Source organism: Podarcis cretensis (genome assembly GCF_951804945.1).
Source record: "Podarcis cretensis genome assembly, chromosome: 6".
In the NCBI taxonomy this organism is placed as follows: Eukaryota; Metazoa; Chordata; class Lepidosauria; order Squamata; family Lacertidae; genus Podarcis; species Podarcis cretensis.
The window spans coordinates 90,594,080-90,613,635 of NC_137175.1; the positions used below are offsets into that span (position 1 = coordinate 90,594,080).

The 19,556-nt window shown below is 43.2% G+C and overlaps 1 protein-coding gene across 8 annotated transcripts in view; it reads right to left on the reverse strand.

The window, feature by feature from the left end:
• Positions 1-19,556, reverse strand: part of SWT1 (SWT1 RNA endoribonuclease homolog) — a 264,858-nt gene that overhangs the window by 15,753 nt on the left and 229,549 nt on the right. For 4 of the 8 annotated variants that reach the window (XR_013840025.1, XM_079981282.1, XM_079981287.1 and 1 more), the window contains exons 2-13: positions 17,001-17,068; positions 15,892-15,979; positions 15,195-15,269; positions 14,748-14,806; positions 11,065-11,737; positions 8,366-8,431; positions 7,681-7,810; positions 7,460-7,558; positions 6,153-6,341; positions 5,531-5,624; positions 4,733-4,881; positions 2,402-2,544 (exon numbers count right to left, since the gene is read on the reverse strand). Coding sequence is in view for 7 of the 8 variants with exons in the window: in XM_079981282.1 (XP_079837408.1) it covers positions 2,402-2,544; positions 4,733-4,881; positions 5,531-5,624; positions 6,153-6,341; positions 7,460-7,558; positions 7,681-7,810; positions 8,366-8,431; positions 11,065-11,737; positions 14,748-14,806; positions 15,195-15,269; positions 15,892-15,948 (1,734 nt within the window). In the remaining variant the exon portion in view is untranslated. Of the gene's footprint in view, positions 1-2,401; positions 2,545-4,732; positions 4,882-5,530; positions 5,625-6,152; positions 6,342-7,459; positions 7,559-7,680; positions 7,811-8,365; positions 8,432-11,064; positions 11,738-14,747; positions 14,807-15,194; positions 15,270-15,891; positions 15,980-16,884; positions 17,069-19,060; positions 19,322-19,556 lie in introns of those variants that run through there. The other 4 variants (XM_079981285.1, XM_079981284.1, XM_079981286.1 and 1 more) reach the window with 4 other exon arrangements.

The window sequence follows — 19,556 nt, forward strand, 5'->3', positions numbered from 1 at the left end:
GAGTGCTCACTGGAAGGACAGATCCTGAAGCTGAGACTCCAATACTTTGGCCACCTCATGAGAAGAGAAGACTCCCTGGAGAAGACCCTGATGTTGGGCAAGATTGAGGGTGCTAGGAGAAGAGGACGACAGAAGACGAAATGGTTGGATAGTGTTCTCGAAGCTACCAGCATGAGTTTGACCAAGCTGCGAGAGGCAGTGGAAGACAGGAGTGCCTGGCGTGCTCTGGTCCATGGGGTCACGAAGAGTCGGACACAACTAAACGACTAAACAACAACAAACCATGAGAATACGGAGGCGCTGTGGGTAGGTGGTTCCTGTGTCTGGGAGACTGGACAGTTGCCTGTTCTGAATGGGGTTGCCCTCCCTCTGAAATGACAGCTTCGGAGTTTAGAGATGCTCCTGGGTCCACCTTTGTCACTGGAGGCTTAGGTAGCCTCAGTGGCTAGAAATGCCTTTTACAGCTATGGCCAGTATGTAAACTACAACCATTCTTGGACAGAGATAGTCTGTCCACAGTGCACTGGTGACCTCAAGACTCAATCACTGCAATGTACTCTATGTGGGACTATCCTCGAGCCTGGCGCAGAGGCTCTGGTTGGTGAAAAACACTAGGGCTAGACTGCTGATAGGGGCAGACTGTCACCTGGTCATGCTGTGCAGATGCCTGATGATCGTCTTCCAAAGCAACTACAGTGGTACCTCGGGTTACACACGCTTCAGGTTACATACGCTTCAGGTTACAGGCTCCGCTAACCCAGAAATAGTACCTCGGGTTAAGAACTTTGCTTCAGGATGAGAACAGAATTCATGCTCTGGCGGTGCGGCGGCAGCAGGAAGCCCCTCTGGAATGAATTAAGTACTTAACCCAAGGTACCACTGTACTCTATTCCGAACTTAAAAATGGAAAGCGTAATGCTGGTGGTCAACAAAAGACTGTCTCAACGCAAATCTTAAAAAGTGTAGTATAAACACTGACAACTGGGAAACACCGGCCTGCGAGCGCTCCAGTTGGAGAACAGCCTTTACCAAAGGTGTCATGGGCTTTGAAGACACTCAAACTCAGGATGCAAGGGAGAAACATGCTAAGAGGAAGGCACGCTTGGCAAGTCCACACGGTGATCAACTCCCGCCCGGAAACCTATGTCCCCCCTGTGGAAGGACGTGTGGATCCAGAATTGGCCTCCAGAATCACTTATGGACTCATTGTTAAAACCGTGTTTATGGAAGACAATCTTACTTGGCTATGAGTGATCACCAAAGAAGCTACTGAGCCAAGTTGAAGATTCTTGTATTAATTTACAAGGCTTTTAACAACTTGGGTCCGACAAACCTTGAGGACTGCCTGGTTCATTGCATTCCTGCCTGATCAATCAGATCTTCTGGGAAGCTACTGTTAGTGGTCCTCCAGAGTTCGGTTGCATGGCTCTTTATCTACCAAGAGCCAAATGTTCAATACTGTGGTCTCAATTTTACAGAACTCCCTTCCGGTTGAGGTCCAGCACCGGCAGAACACTATTTTATTACTGCAGGCATTTTTAATGAATTCTGGTTTTATAGTTTTAACTGATTTTTATCTTTCTTGTGCCAAGTTCCTTGTGCACCGCTTAGACACAATTGTAATTAATTTATTTGTAATTGCAAATAAATTATCAAAATACATAAATAAAATATGTACAATTTCTGAAAACTGTGGAATCAGAAGGGTCTAGTGACTTCTGTTTCAGTGTATCTGAAGAAGTGTGCATGCACACGAAAGCTCATACCAAGAACTAATTTAGTTGGTCTTTAAGGTGCTACTGGAAGGAATTTTTTTATTTTGTTTTGACTGTGGAATCTATGTAAGAAATTCATTGTGTGAGGCAGCCACTGGCACGGTAGTCAGCAATTAGACTTCAGCATAAGGCAAGTGGATACGTTTAAGGAACAGAACATTCACTGTGACTGTGCAGACTCTGAACCAACGGACTTCAAAGTGGGCTCAGACATTCAACAAACATTTATGAAGAGTGTACAGTCATACCTTGGGTTGAATATGCTTCATATTGAGTGCATTCGAGTTGCACTCCGCGGCAACTCGGAAGTAACGGAGCGCGTTACTTCTGGGTTTCGCCGCTTGTGCATGCGCAGCTCAAAATGATGTCACACGCATGTGCAGAAGCGGCGAAAAGCGACGCATGCGTGAGCAGACGTGCCGTCGCTAGTTACATTTGCTTCTGGATGCGAACGGGGCTCCAGAACGGATCCTGTTCGCATCCCGAGGCACCACTGTATTCCAAAACTTCCTCAAATTTGCAAAGTTTCTTCTTAAGCAGATATTTGACAGGCCTAATCTGACCCACAGGCTTGAAGCTCTGCATCCCTGCTTTAAACGTATGTAAGAATACTTGAAGGTAATCACCTCTTCCCAAAGGTCTCCAAAAGCAATCTTCATTTCAGTTTCCAGTATACAAGATAAAACTTCTTGCAAGCTTTCTTTAATGTCATCAACAATCGTTGGAACAGGATCAGCAAATTTATCCCCAGCCTTCTTGGTTATCGTATCTGTTAAGCAAGCACAATGGATTTTAAATTCCTTGATCACTTGAGGCTATAAAAGATCAAAACATTAACAATTAAGACTCATTAATAGTCTGCTTAAAATTTCACTGCCATTTGCTTGCTTCAAAAGCCCTCCCTTTCCTATTTTAGAAACTATATCCATTTCCAGAGGGGTAGGTATGTCAGTCTCTTGCAGCAATAAAACAATGAAGAATCTTGTGGTGCCTTAAAAACTAACTTTTTATTTTTAAAAAATGGCATATGTTTTCATGGACTATGGTCCACTTCATCAAATGCATGAAACGCTATCCCGCTCAACATATAACATATTAAGCACAGGTATTTTGAGTTGCAGGTACATAAGGTTTCTAATGTGTTGGCAAATCTTGCTACTATGAAGAAGGCATGGCCATAACTGGGTGGAATCTCCCCCAACCAAAGCTAAACAGTCTGCACTGATGATCATGGCCCTGACCATGAGGCAAGGAGGAGGAGGAATCACCCATCTCGGGGCAACCTCTGCCACTGAAAGAAATGGCTCGTTTTCAGTTCTCTTGGGGTTGTATTTCAAGTGCACTAGTGGAATTAAAATGGCTTCTACCACTACAAATGAAGCACTGCCACAACACGGAGAGCACCTAGAGGGTCACATGGTTGGTTCAGCCTCTATAGCAGCCTTTCTCAACATTGGGCCCCCAGGTGTTGTTGGACTACAACTCCCATCATCCCTGACCACTGGTCCTGCTAGGTAGGGATGGGAGTTGTAATCTAACACCTGGGGCCTCAAGGTTGGGAAAGTGTTAGAATTCACTACACTTAAGCGATCTCTGATGCTCACCCAATCAACTATTGGCAGTCACTTCAAAAGGAGATTCCCCAAGTTCCCTGAAGAGTTTAATCAGAATCTTATTTCATCCAATATCTACCTGCTCATTTTAACTGGCCTGATAAAGAACTGTTGGCTCTTTTCTATGTACCGTATTTTTTGCTCTATAAGATGCACCCTTTCCCCTTCAAAAATTAAGGGGAAATGTGTGTGCGTCTTATGGAGTGAATGCAGGCTCCTTGGCTTCAGCGATAGCAACACGAAGCCTCCAAAGCGCAGAGGCAGGAGTTCTCGCTGCGCTCTGAAGGCTTGCGGATAGCTGCCTGAAGCCTGGAGAGCGAGAGGGGTCGGTGCACACCGATCCCTCTTGCTCTCCAGGCTTTGCTTCGCTGGAGAGGCGCTGCACAGTTTTCCCTCTCTGCGCAGCACCCCTTCAGCGAAGCGGGAGGAGAAATGGAAGGGGCTCCATTTCTCCTGCCGATTCGCTGAAGGGGCGCTGAGCAGAGAGGGGGAGAATTTTTTCCCCCTGTTCTCCCCCTCCTATGGTCTGGTGCGTCCTATGGTCCGGTGCATCCTATAAAGCGAAAAATACAGTAGTTCTACTGTTGAGAACGGTCAACATACCCTCTCCTTTAATCTTATAAAAGTTTCTGTGTGGCGCAGTAATAATAGTAATATTATTTGTTGTTGTTGTTGTTGTTGTTGTTGTTGTTGTTGTTGTTGTTGTTGTTATTATTATTTTATTTTTATGCCACTCATCTGTGTGGGTCACCCCAGCCACTCTGGGCAGCTTCCAACAAAATATTAAAACACAAAAAACCCTCAAATACTAAAAACCTCCCTGTACAAGGCTGCCTTCAGATGTCTTAAGATGTTTATTTCCTTGACATCTGATGAGAGGGCATTCCACAGGGTGGGCGCTACTACTGGGAAGGATCATATGCCAAAGAAGTTCAGTATTTCAGTCCTTCATACATCAGCTTAGCATTATTTATCTGTTAGAAGATTATTAGAACTACGTGAAATATTGAAAGTTATTGGAAATGTTTGTCATTGTCAGTCAGGTTCTCAAAGAGAATAAAAATGTTTGCAAACTACTATTTATCAGCTTTAGGCTGGGTGGCATTCAACTAAGTTTTACTCAGGATATAGACCCACTGAAAAAAATGACCACAACCAAGTTAGGTCAATTCATTTCAACAGGTCTACTGTGAGTAAAACCTAGTTGACTACCACCCTCGTTTTCTGAGAATAAGATCAGTTCAATTCAGTGGGTCTTGCTTCTGAGCAGATGTGTACAGGATTGCAGTATTATTTAACTTGTGTGGCCACTATGGTAATCCTAATGAATCAAGAAAAACAAACCTCTTTCCGACTGGGACTGGCCGCTAGAAGCATCTTGAGTCAGCATTACGGTGTCTCTAGTCAGCTTCTGGAGTGCAGTAACAAAGTCCGCTTTGCTAAGTGCCTTAACTTCACTGACAAGGGCTTTGCTGCACAGGTTTTTATCATCCCTGTGAAAATAAAATTGTGTTCATTTTGCATTACTTGAGTGGTAAGCAGGACAGGATTATTATGCCTTCTTCCACGGCAAAAAAACCCCCAACATCTGGTCCAATTCATTTGTCTATGTCTGTTTAGAGCTATTTTAAAATATAACTTCTACAAAACTAGCATAGCAAAAATCTTGTTTTCAAAGATAGGCATTTTTTTACACTCTAGTGGAGAGACTTGGCTTTCCAGACAGAGGCCACCTATTTTTGTACAAATTCCACAGAATTCATACATGAGCAGCTCTCAGCTATAGCCAGGCTCTGTTCTGAATACCTTTCATTTGCACGATTTGGCTGCTTCTTCCCTCATTGATTGACTGTTCTCACCAACCCTTTCTAAAAACAGGATGCAAACTTCTTGGATTCGTGTTATGAAAAGAAACATCATCTTCAGTTAAGCAGGGAATGCAAAATTAAACAGCACAGATGGAAGAAATGAGGCCTTAGGAAGAACCTCAAGGATTCAGATTTACATAATCACAAACACTTTTTTAAAAACAATGGTATGTAGTATCTTCCCTGCCTTTTTTTTTTTTGTTTGTTTTTAAAACTACAGCATAATGGCTGTGGGTTCTTATCAAATTTAGCTCTCTAGTTGGAAAGAACTTACGTCATCAGTACAATTTCAGCTTGAGGAAAGAGGTTCTGATACTGCAGGCAGCACTGCAACACACGATCATCATTGTTCTCAACACAGGAACCACCTGTAAATTTGGCAAAAGCAAGTTAGCATATCATGCTTTAAGAGAACTTGAATGAATAGCGTTTACACATCATTGTTAAAGCAGGCAAAGGAGACACCTGGCGGCTCTCACTTACTTGCCTTCGAAGCACAGGCAATATATTTAAATTGCTCTGGAAATGTAGGCTATGTTCAAACGCTACACAATTCCCTCCACAGAAGATTTTTGGGTCTGTGAGAGGAGGAAACAGCAGTCCCATTGCACCAGTGAAACTACTCGCATGGAGCATTGGACACGAACCATTATGTCATCCAATCACATTAAGCAACTTGCAGCCCAAAGATTTCCAGGAGAGAATAAAACCAAGTGATTAAAAAATAGACAGCATATAAACAGTAGTTCTAAACAGTATCACCACAGTATTTTCAAAGGCCTGAATTTTTTTTTTAATTTTGTAAAAAGGTTCTTCCATCCACAAAAGATGTCAACTGTCTTAACCAAGCTACAGGGCGAATTCTGCTAGAATCCACCAGCTCTGTCACAACTTACGTGTTTGCTGAGAAGCAAGTTGCATAGATTGACCCCACAACCTTGGATCTTGGTTCTTCAGGCAAGTGTAGATGAAGTGAACTGCAGGGATTGCTTTTTGCCCAACCTTTGCCAATATTTTCCCTCTTTTTAAGTTATCCAGTTCTTGCAAAACGACCCAGGGAATGACAAGCACAAATCTGCCAACTCCTAAACAGGAGAAGAATAGCTTACGTGTTATTAATCTATGGTAGTTCTTCAAAACGCTGTACATCTTTTAACTGTGATTAAAAAACTAATTCAGCTTGCTGTTGGATATTCTGCCAGTGGATCTGCATAGCATTGACCACATTTAACAAAGTCAGGACATATGCATCTGATAGGGAAAGTGTAGCCTTTTGGCAAGGTAAAATTTGATCTGTATTTTCCACAGCTGGGGCTCCTGATGAGATTTGCTTTTTCTCTTTCCCACCTCTTCTGGTATTATACCTAAATTTTGTGCCTGGCAAAGGCATGAGCCAAAAGGTTCATCCTGTGACTCTCAGTCAAAGGTGAACAGCCAGAGCACAAGATGTTGGCCAGTATTGTGTCAATTTGTTGTGTGATGGAGTGGGCCAATGTTCTGGTGGAAAAGGAGAGCATAGCTGCTGGTTGGTTACAACCACCTGAGTCTGTGAAGACCTTCAGAGACAACTTGAGTGTGAGGCTGATGTTTGTATCTGCCACCAATGCTGACTGGTTATTTATCAGGAGCTGAGGTTGTGCAATACTGTGCATGCTACATTTATGTAGTTGTGAGTGAATGGACGAAAGTAGTTTTCTACTCCACCAAGGTGAGAGCCTATTCAGGTTTAAAAACAGATACTTCTCAGGTGATAGTCTAGTGGGTGTGGGGCATGATACCATTAGTGCTTCAGAGATGGCGATAGTATCTTACATGTGTATGTTTGGCTGTGAACCTCATGCGGGCTGTAATATTGTTGTGTATAATTTTATGAGATTTATGTGAGTGGTTGGTTGACAGAGATGTTTGAGGCAATTGATTACTGTCATGGTCATACAGAAAGGGTGGCAAGTGAGTCTGGGTGAGTGGCACAATGTGTGTTACTTTGGTTGAAAGTTTGCAATATAGTGCCTTGTAATGCACTCTGCCTTTATGTTGATATTGTGCTTCATATATTTTGTTTATGCATTTGTTTCATTTTTGTGGAAATCATTTGGCATGTACTTATTCTGTTTATATATATTTATGTATTCTAAACCACGGCAAGATCTTCAGATAGTAAGTAGTTTATAAATGGAAATGGAATTAATAAATCCACACACACCTGGGATATCTGTATTCTTCAAAGACTTGATGAATTCTAGATGGCTGATCATTATATTAGTATCAATCACAATCAAACTATTCAGGCCAGAAAGAGTTCCTGTTACAAAAGAAGAAACACACAGAGAGAAATTCTGTTATTTGGATTCTGTATTGATTTATTCCCGTTTATTGCCTTGTTACGGAAGAGAAATCAAAAATACTTGATGCATATAAACTTACTAGCAGACATATTTGATTCATCATCTGGAAGATCTATCTCCATGTTGGTCAGCTCTCCACAAGTCTGAACCACAGGCAAAGCCATCGTTTTGTCAATGCGAGCAGCATGCAGTTCTTCTACAATCTGCATCTATGGAAAAGAGGAATATATAAACTTGAAATCAAGGCTGGCACTGGGAGTTTCCGTCACTGGGCACCAACTAAGGCTCACACCCCACTCCCAGAATTACACTCTCTTGCATATTCCTTGGCCACTGAGTATGCTCAGTCTTTGAGGGCTATGTTTGGGTTCCTTCTCTTGGTTATCGTTGTTCCTGGGACTTTTTTTTTTAACATGGGGTTTCCCCAAGTCTGATGACCCTGCATTTTTGGATGGGGCCATTTTGGCTGCATGAGGATTCATGCTTAGAGAGTGAATCACAGAATTGTAAGGTTGGAAGGGACCATAGTCCAACCCCCCTGCAATACAGGAATCTTTTTGCCCAACATGGGGCATGAACCCACAACCCTAAGATTAAGAGTACCATGCTCTACTGACTGAGCTTTGTAATTATTATATAGCTCAGACCTGCTTATGCTTCTTGACAAGTTATGGAGCCAATCGTAAAGCAAAAGGCTTTACGTGGTGCAAGAATCGCAGCTAGGGAATGCTAAAGTGCACCTGCTAGGTTACATAACCACTAACCTCTTGGTCTGTGTCAGTACTTTCAGTAGCTTCACTGGAAGAAGAGTGGCACGAGGCTTCAGAGCTCTGTAACAAAAATTAATCACCTCAAGTATCTGTACTGTATCAAAAGCTTTGCACTAAAGAGAAAGCCCAAGTAAATATTATTTGCAGGGTTGGAAGTTTATTGGGAGATGGAAGTGATTTCAAGAGGGGAGAAGCAAGTGAGAGTGCAAGATGGCCATACACCACAACGGATGTGTGCGCACATGCACACAGAGTTTCTAGAGAACACAAAAAAGGCTAAAGGAAATTCCCCGAGGCTTAGACATGAACAGGTTGCTTCCTTGTAACCATAGTTCTTTGAGTGGTTACCTGAGCAGCAACATACACTGAATTTGTCTACAGTGGTGCCTCGCAAGTCGAAATTAATCCGTTCCGTGAGGCTCTTCGTCTAGCGGTTTTTTCGTCTTGCGAAGCAAACCCATTGACAGCTTAGCGGATTAGCGCTATAAGCGGTTTAGCGGCTTTTAGCGGATCAGCTGATCAGCTGATAAGCAGCTTAGGGCTTAGGAAAAGGGGGGGGGAGGGAAAAAACCCCGCAGGAACTCGCAAGACATTTTCGTCTTGCGAAGCAAGCCCATAGGGAAATTCATTTTGCAAGGTGCCTCCAAAACGGAAAACCCTTTCGTCTAGCGGGTTTTCCGTCTTGCGAGGTGTTTGTCTTGCGGGGCACCACTGTATGCAGAACACTATTTCAGAAACTTTTTGGGTTTAAGCTGAACCTGTGGCCCCTGCCCCCGAGCAGCGAACCCTTGCTCAGGGGGTCAAGGCCAAGACCCTCTCCTCAGTTAGAGACACTGCAAGTGCAAACTATGAGCTAGGCTGCAGTGAGAAAGAAGGGCAAGTTTTGTGGCTGCATAGATGTCCCATTCAAAAGTCTATGGCTGCACGTGAGCAATCGGCTCTTCTTCATGGTACAGTCACACACACAGTAGAGTAACAAGCTAGCAAACCAGGAGGTGGGAGAGCACATATCCCCAAAAGGTTATGTGACAGATGTCACAGACAGTCATAAGATTATAAATTTGTGTCTCCTTGACGGGGACATAAAACTGCATTGGCACATGAGAAGATACAATGTCCTTGTCACAGCGGGCAGGAGCTGACAGCACCTGACAACAAAATTGTAGATTGTGAGTCAAATGTAGAGAAGCTCCAGGGAGGCTGGAATTGGCGTGGTTGTAAGGTGAGAGCAAATCCAGCAAGCAAATGCCATGAGGAGACCCTTGGAATTCAAAGTGATCTTCATTGAATGGTCTAGTAAGGATCAACACTAGGGTTATAACTATTTTACAACCTCATGTTCCCGAAGCCTAGTTAGACGAACCTTTGCCTAAAAGCAAAGGTTGAACTGTCATTTCCAAATCTTTTGAAAAAAGGTCACCCCAAAAATCAATAATCTGATTTTTGTATATGTAACTGTATAATGTATTAGGTAATAAGCATAATATGTATTACAACACAGGAAAATAGAGCTTGCAAATTTTCTAATACTTGTACAATCACTTCTTATTGCTTAAAATAAATTGAGGTTGCAGTTTGCCTTTGTTTCTGCTGCAAGCATCGTAAGGTTCCTACATCACTTTGATTGCACGTTCTGCACACTGATTACTTCTTGGTATCTGGAGTAGCCCACAGTCTATATCCTTAAAGTTCACCTTTTCTGAGAGGTCTTTGGGTTAACTGATTTAATTCTCATTCCCCAACTACAACCATGCATAAGTACACACAATTACCACAATCACCCTTTGATACTATTGTTTTTAACACTGTAAGATTTAAGATCCTTCAGGGTCTTTCTATCAAGAGCAGGGGTCGACAACGTGCAGCCCATGGATCAGATGTGGCCCACGAAGACTGTTTTACCGGCCCACGAGCCACCCCCGAACCGAGCCACCTGGTGAGTCCCCCGTGCACTGCGCTAAACCGGCGCAGCACAGTGCGGGAACTCGCCGAGCGGCCCCGGAATTCGCGTCTGCGCATGTGCAGATACTGGAAATTGTGTCTGCGCATGTCCAGACACCGAAAATCACTTCTGAACAGGTGCGATTTTCAGCGTCTGGGCATGCGCAGAAGCGATTTCCAGAGCCACAGACATGATTTCCGGCATTGCGCTGCGCCAGTCCGACCCACGGACGATCTCCGTGGGAGTGATCCAGCCCATGACCGGTAAACCTTGCCAACCCCTGATCAAGAGCTACCTTTTTTGTTTATGAAGTGAAGATGGCAATGACTGTTTTCAGATGCAATCAAAGCTTCTGCTTCAGTTGTGATCTAAATCCGAGTTTAGGGTTCTGTCCAAACCCTAAACTGCACATAATCTTAATTACAGTTCATGGAAACAAACCCACTTCATAAGCTATGGTTTGAATGGCCATATGTGAAGGCTTGGATGGCACAGCAAGTTGTGATTAAGCAAAAGCATCTGAACCCTTGTTTATGGCGGCTCTGAAGGTGATAGAGGAAGGAGGGAGGTGCAAATTCAAGTGGCTCACTCTTATAATGCTAAAATAGGGTTTAAGAGTTATCTCAGATTCATTCCAGTGTCTAAATTAAATAAGCTATTTGCTGGGGAAGTTATAAAAGCCACCACCATTGTTGCTGCACAAAGCAAAACTACCACCTCAATTCTCATAGCAAACTTTTAACAGCTTTACCTGACTCATCTGAAATGCTGCAGGTACAAATCTATTCCCTTGGGTCCTTGCATTACCAATATTCTTGTGGGATTCATGATGAAATTGTTCTTTCTGTTTATATTCTCTCTGGTGATACAGTTCACACAAGTGGTGCAAGGGTGCACGTTTCATTCCTTTGTCGGTTTTGCGAGGTAGTTCTAATGAAGCATGTTTGGCTCCTTCGGGAGTGTGCACAGAGGATTGCCAAGCACCTGATAAGCTAAAGGATGAAAAGGTGGGGTGTGACTTTTTTGAAGTGTTCTGTGAAGTTTCCTTGAACTCCAGCACACGTTTTACAGTTTCTTTTAATTTGGCACATTCCGCCTCAACCTTCTTTTTCTTCTTTCGGCTGTTAAGAATCCTCAAATCCTGCAATTCCCTTTTCCCTCTTTTCACATCAGGATCACTGCACAACTCTTTGTTGGAGCCCTCCTTCCGAAGGAAGGCTGCTGCAGAATCCAGACTGCTTATCTTTCCTCCACATTCAGCTTTATTTTTAAAATGCATGGTGACCTTTTCACGCTCTTCAATAGGCCTTATAGTACCATAGACAAGATGGATATCTTTGGAAGCCTCTTTTTGGATAACTTTAGTAGCATCTTTGAGATCCAGTCTCTTTTTTCTTTTCGTGTATCCAGCACTATCATCAGACCTATGGAAGGATCAGCAAGAAAAAACTATTACTGTACAAAGAAATTTGACAGTAGAAGTTTCGAACAGAAACAGGGCAGTTGCTTACAGAACAAACTCAGGGTTAAGTTCAATGGGAAAATGTTGAAAGAGAATTAGATTACTTGTGTACTAGAAAATGTGTCAGACAATATAAAAGGTTTAAACTTATTTTTACACCAGGTTAAAAAGAGAAGCTGATCCTTCACCTTAAATTCTGAGCAAAACAAACAGCAGCCATGAGTAACTATGGGCATCCGCATCCATTTCAAGCAGTAAATATAGATAGTTTTTAATGTGATCAGGAAGATCATTGCAATGCAGATGAAGATCTGCAATCAGATGTTTACCTCCATCAGCCAAAGGCATAGCATGGAGGGTGCTGTGGCTCCGGGAGCAATTTTGTGTCCCCAAAGCAGGCTCCTTCATCGGAGCCTGGCTCTGCGCCAGAAGGAGCTGTGCCTTGGCTGTGGCGTTTGTGCCTGGCACAGCTCCACCCCGGGTCAAGCCTGACCCAGGGGAGGAGAGCAGGTGAGTGGACGGCAGCACTGCCACACACCCTCCTTGGCTGCGGTGCAACTTGCGCCTGGCGGCAGCAGCATCTCTACCACCAGCTCACTTCTGGCCCAGCAGCAGAGAGGAGCCCTCCTTGGCCACGGTGTGGTGGAAGGTGTTGGGATTTCAGTTCCCACCAGCTGCGAGCAGGCAGCTACATTGTTGACATCATATGATGTCTCTGAGCATGAGACAGGAAGTCTCTGCCAGTTCTCATTGTAACTGGCGAGTTACTGTGAGTTACAGTGGTGCCCCGCAAGACGAATGCCTCGCAAGACGAAAAACCCGCTAGACGAAAGGGTTTTCCGTTTTTCGAGGCGCTTCGCAAGACGAATTTCCTTATGGGCTTGCTTTGCAAGTCTTGCAAGTTTCCCCCCTTTTTTTCCCCTTTTTCTAAGCCGCTAAGCTGCTAATAGCCGCTAATAGCGCTAATCCGCTAATAGGGATGCTTTGCAAGACGAAAAAACCGCTAGACGAAGAGACTCACGGAACGGATTATTTTCGTCTTGCGAGGCACCACTGTACTTTCGCTTCTGAGTCGAAGCTTGAGTCGAGTCGGAGACTCTTGTGTTATGTTGCTCAGGAGAGCAGACATGCTTGTACAGTCTTAAAGTAGCTGAGTAGACTACGGACTGTCTCTTTCTTCTGTGATGGATTCGCAGAAGAATGTGAGTGTGCTCCTCTCAGGAGGGAGGGGTCACTTATCACCGGTGTCTCTGGACTGAGGGAGAATTCCAGCCAGAGAGTGACCACCGGAGAGAAGCCCCGGTGCCTTGGGAAGTTGGCACCCTTCCCCAGGGGCGTTTTTCCAACAGAAGGAGCCAGGGTGCACCCGCCGCGGGCAGTGCGGGTATACGCTCCGCCGCTGCCATCAGGCCAGACTAATTCAGCCATTTAACGCCTTCACTGAGGTTTTGAGGCATGCGAGTCATAAATTAAACTAAAAAATGATTAATTGCTGACATAAGCATCAGTTAAGAGGGTTTACATCCACTTCAGCCATAAGTAATTATCTCATCAGTGAAAGGATTTCTGCTTCTGCAATGGGACTTCCCCCCTCTTCCAAATCTGCTCTGAGGAAGTTTGTGGGGCAAAGGGAGGTGAGAAAAATCCCTTGAGCAAGAAGAAATCCTTGCACCGATGGGATAATTACTTAGCGCCACACTGGATACAAGCAAGACGTAGAAATTGTTATGGCAGATTGAAGACAAGAGTTGCCATTATTCTAACAGGAACAAAAAGATAAGGATAACAGGATTAAAACGCAAAGTTTAACTTCACACTTAGAAGCTTAATAGCCTAACATCCCATGGTTAAAATACACCCCCCAATATTATACTAGAAATTAAGAAATAGCAATTAATAGGAAAAGGATGCACAAAAAGAGGTTTCCTGCTGAACTGAGAGACTGGTAAACAGGCTTACAGAAGCTATTCAGTAGTTATCAAGTTGCAGCTAAACTAATTAAACCCTGCTTCACATCCATTAACTCCCATATACTGCATTCTCCATCCTAAACTCTGCTGACTCTCAACTGTCTCACCCCCCTAACATTTCAAATTCACTCTCCCTCTCTACCTAGCATTGCCTAAATACTTGTAATACACATAGCTTAATACTTATAACATGCTTGCCTTAATTACTCTATTGCATACATTATAAAAACACACCAGAACCTCAAAGACTCATATGTTGTATCTGTACCTGGCAATTCCTATGGTCATATGGGAAGTGTCACTTTCAACCATAGTAACACCAATGCATTATTACTGAATGAGCTGCAAAGGACAAGGCCGTTGCAGATTAGAGTCTATGTGTAGGAAACATGAATGAGCTGCCCATGCAGAAATTTAAGTCCTGCTGGGATTGCGAGCCAGGTAGTTATATCTCAGTTCTTCCAATATTAACCACTTGGGACATTTAAATCATGGTGAAAGAATAGCAGCTGGTGGAAAGGACTATAGTTTTGTATTTTACAATACTTTCAAAAATAAAAACTTAAACCTAAATATTGTCATAATATGTAATTAAAGTGTTTTCCATTCTCTAGACTGAGTGGCAGCTTTAAAAATAATCTTTAAATTTGATGTTAATATGTTTTATCTTTTTTTAAAGCTGCCTCTAGCAATACTGGACATACATTTAATTGGTGAAAAGCCAGACAATATGCTTTCATTTTTAATTTACCAAGACCTCAATGGAATGAACAGATTTCACACAGTGTTGTTCCCCACCACCCACACAGACTATTTTACTTTCTGAAGCTGCAGTTCAATAAAAACGTATCTGGGAATATGTCCCACTGAACTTAATGGGGCTTTCTTCGGAGTAAATAAGTATAGGATTGCACTATGAATCCGCAAGAAATGGCAATTATTTTTTCAGAATAAGCATAAATATTTTTAAATGAGTGCCTTTAATTCCAAGTAACAATTTACCCTTTACTCGTTGGCTGCTCTTTCGCATGATGACTCCTAATTTCTGCCTTTTCATGACTCTGAAAGAGTTAAAACAAAATCTACATTATTATTTATACATTAAATTGATATCCCGCCCTTCCTCCAAAAGAAGCTCAGGTTGGTAATTAGCCTCCAATGAAATACAGAGCAGTGTCCCAGACTTTCACAAGGTAGCACAGCAGCTACAGTGCATGGGTATTTTCTGATTAAAGAAATATATTAAGCTATCGGAGTTAAATTAAAGCATGCATCAACCCAGCTTATATTTAACATTATAAATACAGCTGAACAGTCTATAGTCAGAGCAATTGAAATATCTAAGCCAAGGATAATTTAAGCAAATCTAAAGGCAACAGACAAACTTCTAGTACACCATTCTAATAAAAGTGACTGTAATGCTTTCTTCTCCAAATCTCCAAGTCTCACCTTTTGACTTCTATGTGAAGATGAGCTAGATGATTGGTGCGATCGCTTTTCACTGGAAGTCTTGGAATAAGAATGCTAAAACACAAAATGAAAAAATAATAATACTGAGGCCCCCCCTGGAAATCTACCTTGTCTACGCAAACAAACAGAAAGATGCAGTGACAAGTTTGCATTGTTTTATGTAACTATGATTTAACCTTTTCTTTTTGGGTTTAAGATCTCTCTTTCTCAATCATACGCATATACACTGAATTAATGTTTTGAAAGGACAGCTCTCTTAGACACCCCATGAAACACACATACTGAATTAATTATGCACATCAAGAGGGTATACATTCTCCTACAGGTCTTGTTTTTCCACCAACCAACTCCTGGAAACACGTAGGGTGGACAAGAATCAGAGCAAAAAAAATTAAGTTTGGCTAGGAAATACAGTGCTTCCTTTCCTTCTTTGTCTCTCACACACAGCCATACAAACCTCAACAACAGATTGTGATTAAGCAGGAGAGACCTTAACCATGTCCCAGGTTTGAAGGACACACTAAGTCATATCTTGCTTAGCTGCTATTCTGCACTGAACTAAAACACAGAGATAAACAAAGCCAATACTCTAGCTTACCATTTTGTGCAAAAAAGGCCATTATGTGAATACAAACTTATTTCCACTCCACATTTGCGTCTCCACAGACTTTCCTACCTTGGTATCTGAAATATCCTCCTTTTTGCTAGATTTCTTTTTGCGTTTTTTGTACATGTTCAAGTTTCAAATGTTCAAGTTTCAAAATCTAAAAAGAGAGAAAGGCAATATAATCTTATTTCCAAATGCATTTTACATTTCCCCCTCTTGTTGCTTTGGCTAGTAGATGAGGCCAGGGGTTTTCTGGGGTTTTCTCTGGGCCACACTTTTAGAATTAAAATTTGCTTGTGCCACATTGGATTTTTGTTGGAAAACAAAAAGAAGCACTTCCTGGCAGTGCTTAATTTATAACACAGAACACAACTACTTTATAGCATGATCATGGGGCATCCAGAAAGTATAAAACAATGCAGCCACGTGAGAACGTGAATCATTCTCTAATTATAAACAAGCCTCTTCCGTATGTACCTTAAGTATGTACACAAACTCAATGAGAGGTGTGAGTTTGCCTCAGATGAGTCCCAGTATAAATGAGATTACATGGCAAAAGCAAACAAACTCATCAACACATTTTGAAAAGCTATCTATCCCTGTTCTGCAAATAACATATATACATTTCAGTGATGTATAGTGTGTGTGTGCGCGCACACACACACACACACACACATACACAGTGGTTTCTTTCTGGGGAGACGCATACCCCTAAACATTTTGTTAATCTTTGTACTTTTGTCCATTTACTGTATTTATTTTCCCCGATTTGAACTATAAAATGGTGATTTTCTTGAGTCAAAATGAGAGTACCCCTAAACATTTTTTTAAAGAAAAAAAGCACTGCATACACTATACATGCCTGGCATGCTCTGGTCCATGGGGTCACAAAGAGTCGGACACGACTAAACAACTAAACAACAGCACTATACATCACTGAAATGTTTAAATATTTCTTTGATTGTCCTTGAATCTTTCCCACGCGCCACACCCTTTGAGAACCACTGGTCTATGAATGCGAGAAAAGTAAAGAAAACACCCAAATCCACAGCTGGTCAGTACCTTTATGGGCTTAAGGGCCAACTGTGAACTCCAAATGGCACTTCCTCAAGAGGAAAGGCAGTTTCCCCAGTGCTAAACAGCAAAACCAATCTTCCTTCAGAATCCCAGGCACTGACCTCCTTCCTCCCCAAGAGTTTATTTTCTAGTAAACGACCTCAGATCCCAGGCTTAGAACGGTTTGCCCAGGCTTAGAACGGTTTGCCCTCTCTCTTCACACTCGGCCGGCCCCTTTTCCTCTCGTCGCATCACAATGAACATCATCACAATGAACAGTGAGGCGTTGTTGTTGCTTTTGCTTTTATTAAAAAAACAAAACTAGGAGGCAATTGGCTGCGAAGCATGCTGGGTACTGTAGTTTTCCCGGCTTGCCTGCGCCATAGAGATATAGTCCTGTCTCTCTTAGTCCACCCCAGTTGTTGGACTACAACTCCCATCATTCCTACCTACAAGACCAGTGGTTAGGGACAATGGGAGCTGTAGTTCAGGCTTCCTCAACCTCGGCCCTCCAGATGTTTAGAGACTACAATTCCCAGCATCCCTGACCACTGGTCCTGCTAGCTAGGGATCATAGGAGTTGTAGGCCAAAAGCATCTGTGGGGCCGAGGTGGAGGAAGCCTGCTGTAGTTCAATACTAATACTGATTTATTATTTATACCCTGTTGGGTTGAAATAAACGACAGACGAATGGCAAGTGTCATATGGGAGGCATCTCTCGAGCATGTCTCGGGAAGTCCCTTTTATTGAATATTACAGCATTGCCACATATGTGCTTGTTGCTGATTGGTTAACACAAATACAATGCAAGGGTTGCACACAGGCATCAATCATCAATAGACCAAAGGCTGGGAAAGAGAACACAGAATTGGACAGGCATGAAAACCTCCTTATTAAACTATTATAAGTGATTAATATATAGCATTCATCTGTAGATGTGGTCAACCAAGCACTAAGAACAGGTCAAAATGTAATGTCTCATGAACTCAATGTGAACTGAACATTCTAGGGTGGTGAAGGAATGTCTCAGCTTAAAATGGTTTTTCCAGAGTCAGGTGCAGAAGCAAAACTTCCCATCAATACCCCGCCCATCTGGCTGGGTTTCCTCAGCCACTAATATCTGGGGAACCTAAATTTGAGGAAGCCTGTAAACAACAACAACAAGTAAACTTAGCACGCGCCGAATATACCGAACTCCCCAACCTCCTCCCTCGCATCTGCAATGACAGCAGTTGGCTTATTTCTCTTTTGCTGGAACAGAGACCATTAGGAGGGTACTAATTAGAGAGAGAGAGACATCACCTTGCCAACAAAGGTCCGTATAGTTAAAGCTATGGTTTTCTCAGTAGTGATGTATGGAAGTGAGAGCTGGACCATAAAGAAGGCTGATCGCCGAAGAATTGATGCTTTTGAATTATGGTGCTGGAGGAGACACTTGAGAGTCCTATGGACTGCAAGAAGATCAAACCTCTCCATTCTGAAGGAAATCAGCCCTGAGTGCTCACTGGAAGGACAGATCCTGAAGCTGAGGCTCCAGTACTTTGGCCACCTCATGAGAAGAGAAGACTCCCTGGAGAAGACCCTGATGTTGGGAAAGATGGAGGGCACAAGGAGAAGGGGACGACAGGGAACAAGATGGTTGGGTAGTGTTCTCGAAGCTACAAACATGAGTCTGACCAAACTGCAGGAGGCAGTGGAAGACAGGAGTGCCTGGCGTGCTCTGGCCCATGGGGTCACGAAGAGTCAGACACGACTAAACGACTAAACAACAACAACAACAATTAGAGAGAGAGAGAGAGAGAGAACAGCCACGTTTCCCACACACACACGATACAGCTAGTCGTCACTGGGTCCCCACACTGTTGGGACTACAGCTCCCATCATCCCTGACTGCCGGCCCTCCTCACTAGGGTTGATGGGAGTTGTAGTCCAGCAACTCCAAGGCTCCCCAACGTTGAGAAAAGCTGAGTTAGAGCATAAAATTCCCTCTTTGCTTCATTTTTGGGGAGGGGCGTGGTGAAGTCGTGGCTTTGCCTGTTGGCAATTGTCTCCTTCGCCCCTCTAACCGGAGGGAAAGAGAGATAGAAAGATAATAATAATAATAATAATAGCCAGGCAGGAAGTCTTGACCTGCAAGCGGGCAAAACTTTCAGCTTTAGCTAAGTAAAACGTCTCTATGCACGTTTTCAGACACGAGGCAGTCGTCTTTCTCTGCCTCTCTTGCACCAACCTCGCTCCGAAGCGGCACCTCCCGATTACCTGGGAGCAAATAAGGCCCGTTGAACCCGAGCGGGGATTACTTGGAAATGGATTCCCACAGCGAAAGGGCCTCCCTTTCGAAAGGCGACGCCGATATTGATAGGCAAATTTGTAAGCACAGACGTCAGTCAGCCAGCCCAGCTTTTAGCCTTTAAACCCGCGGTATCCCCGGTCCACGCCCCTATGGAGTCCTTCTTCCCTCAGGGAAAATGTGAGTACAGTATAGGCCTGCCGCGGGGCATCTCGGGTAACGTAGTTCGTATGCGCCTGAGGAGAGCGCGCGCAAGTATTTACATATTTATTTCGGGTAGATTGCTGCCGCGGGGCATCTTGGGTAACGTCGTTCTTAAGGAGCGCTAGAGAGCGCGCGCGCACGTATTTACATATTTATACTGTATCGGGTATAGCGTTGCCGTTGT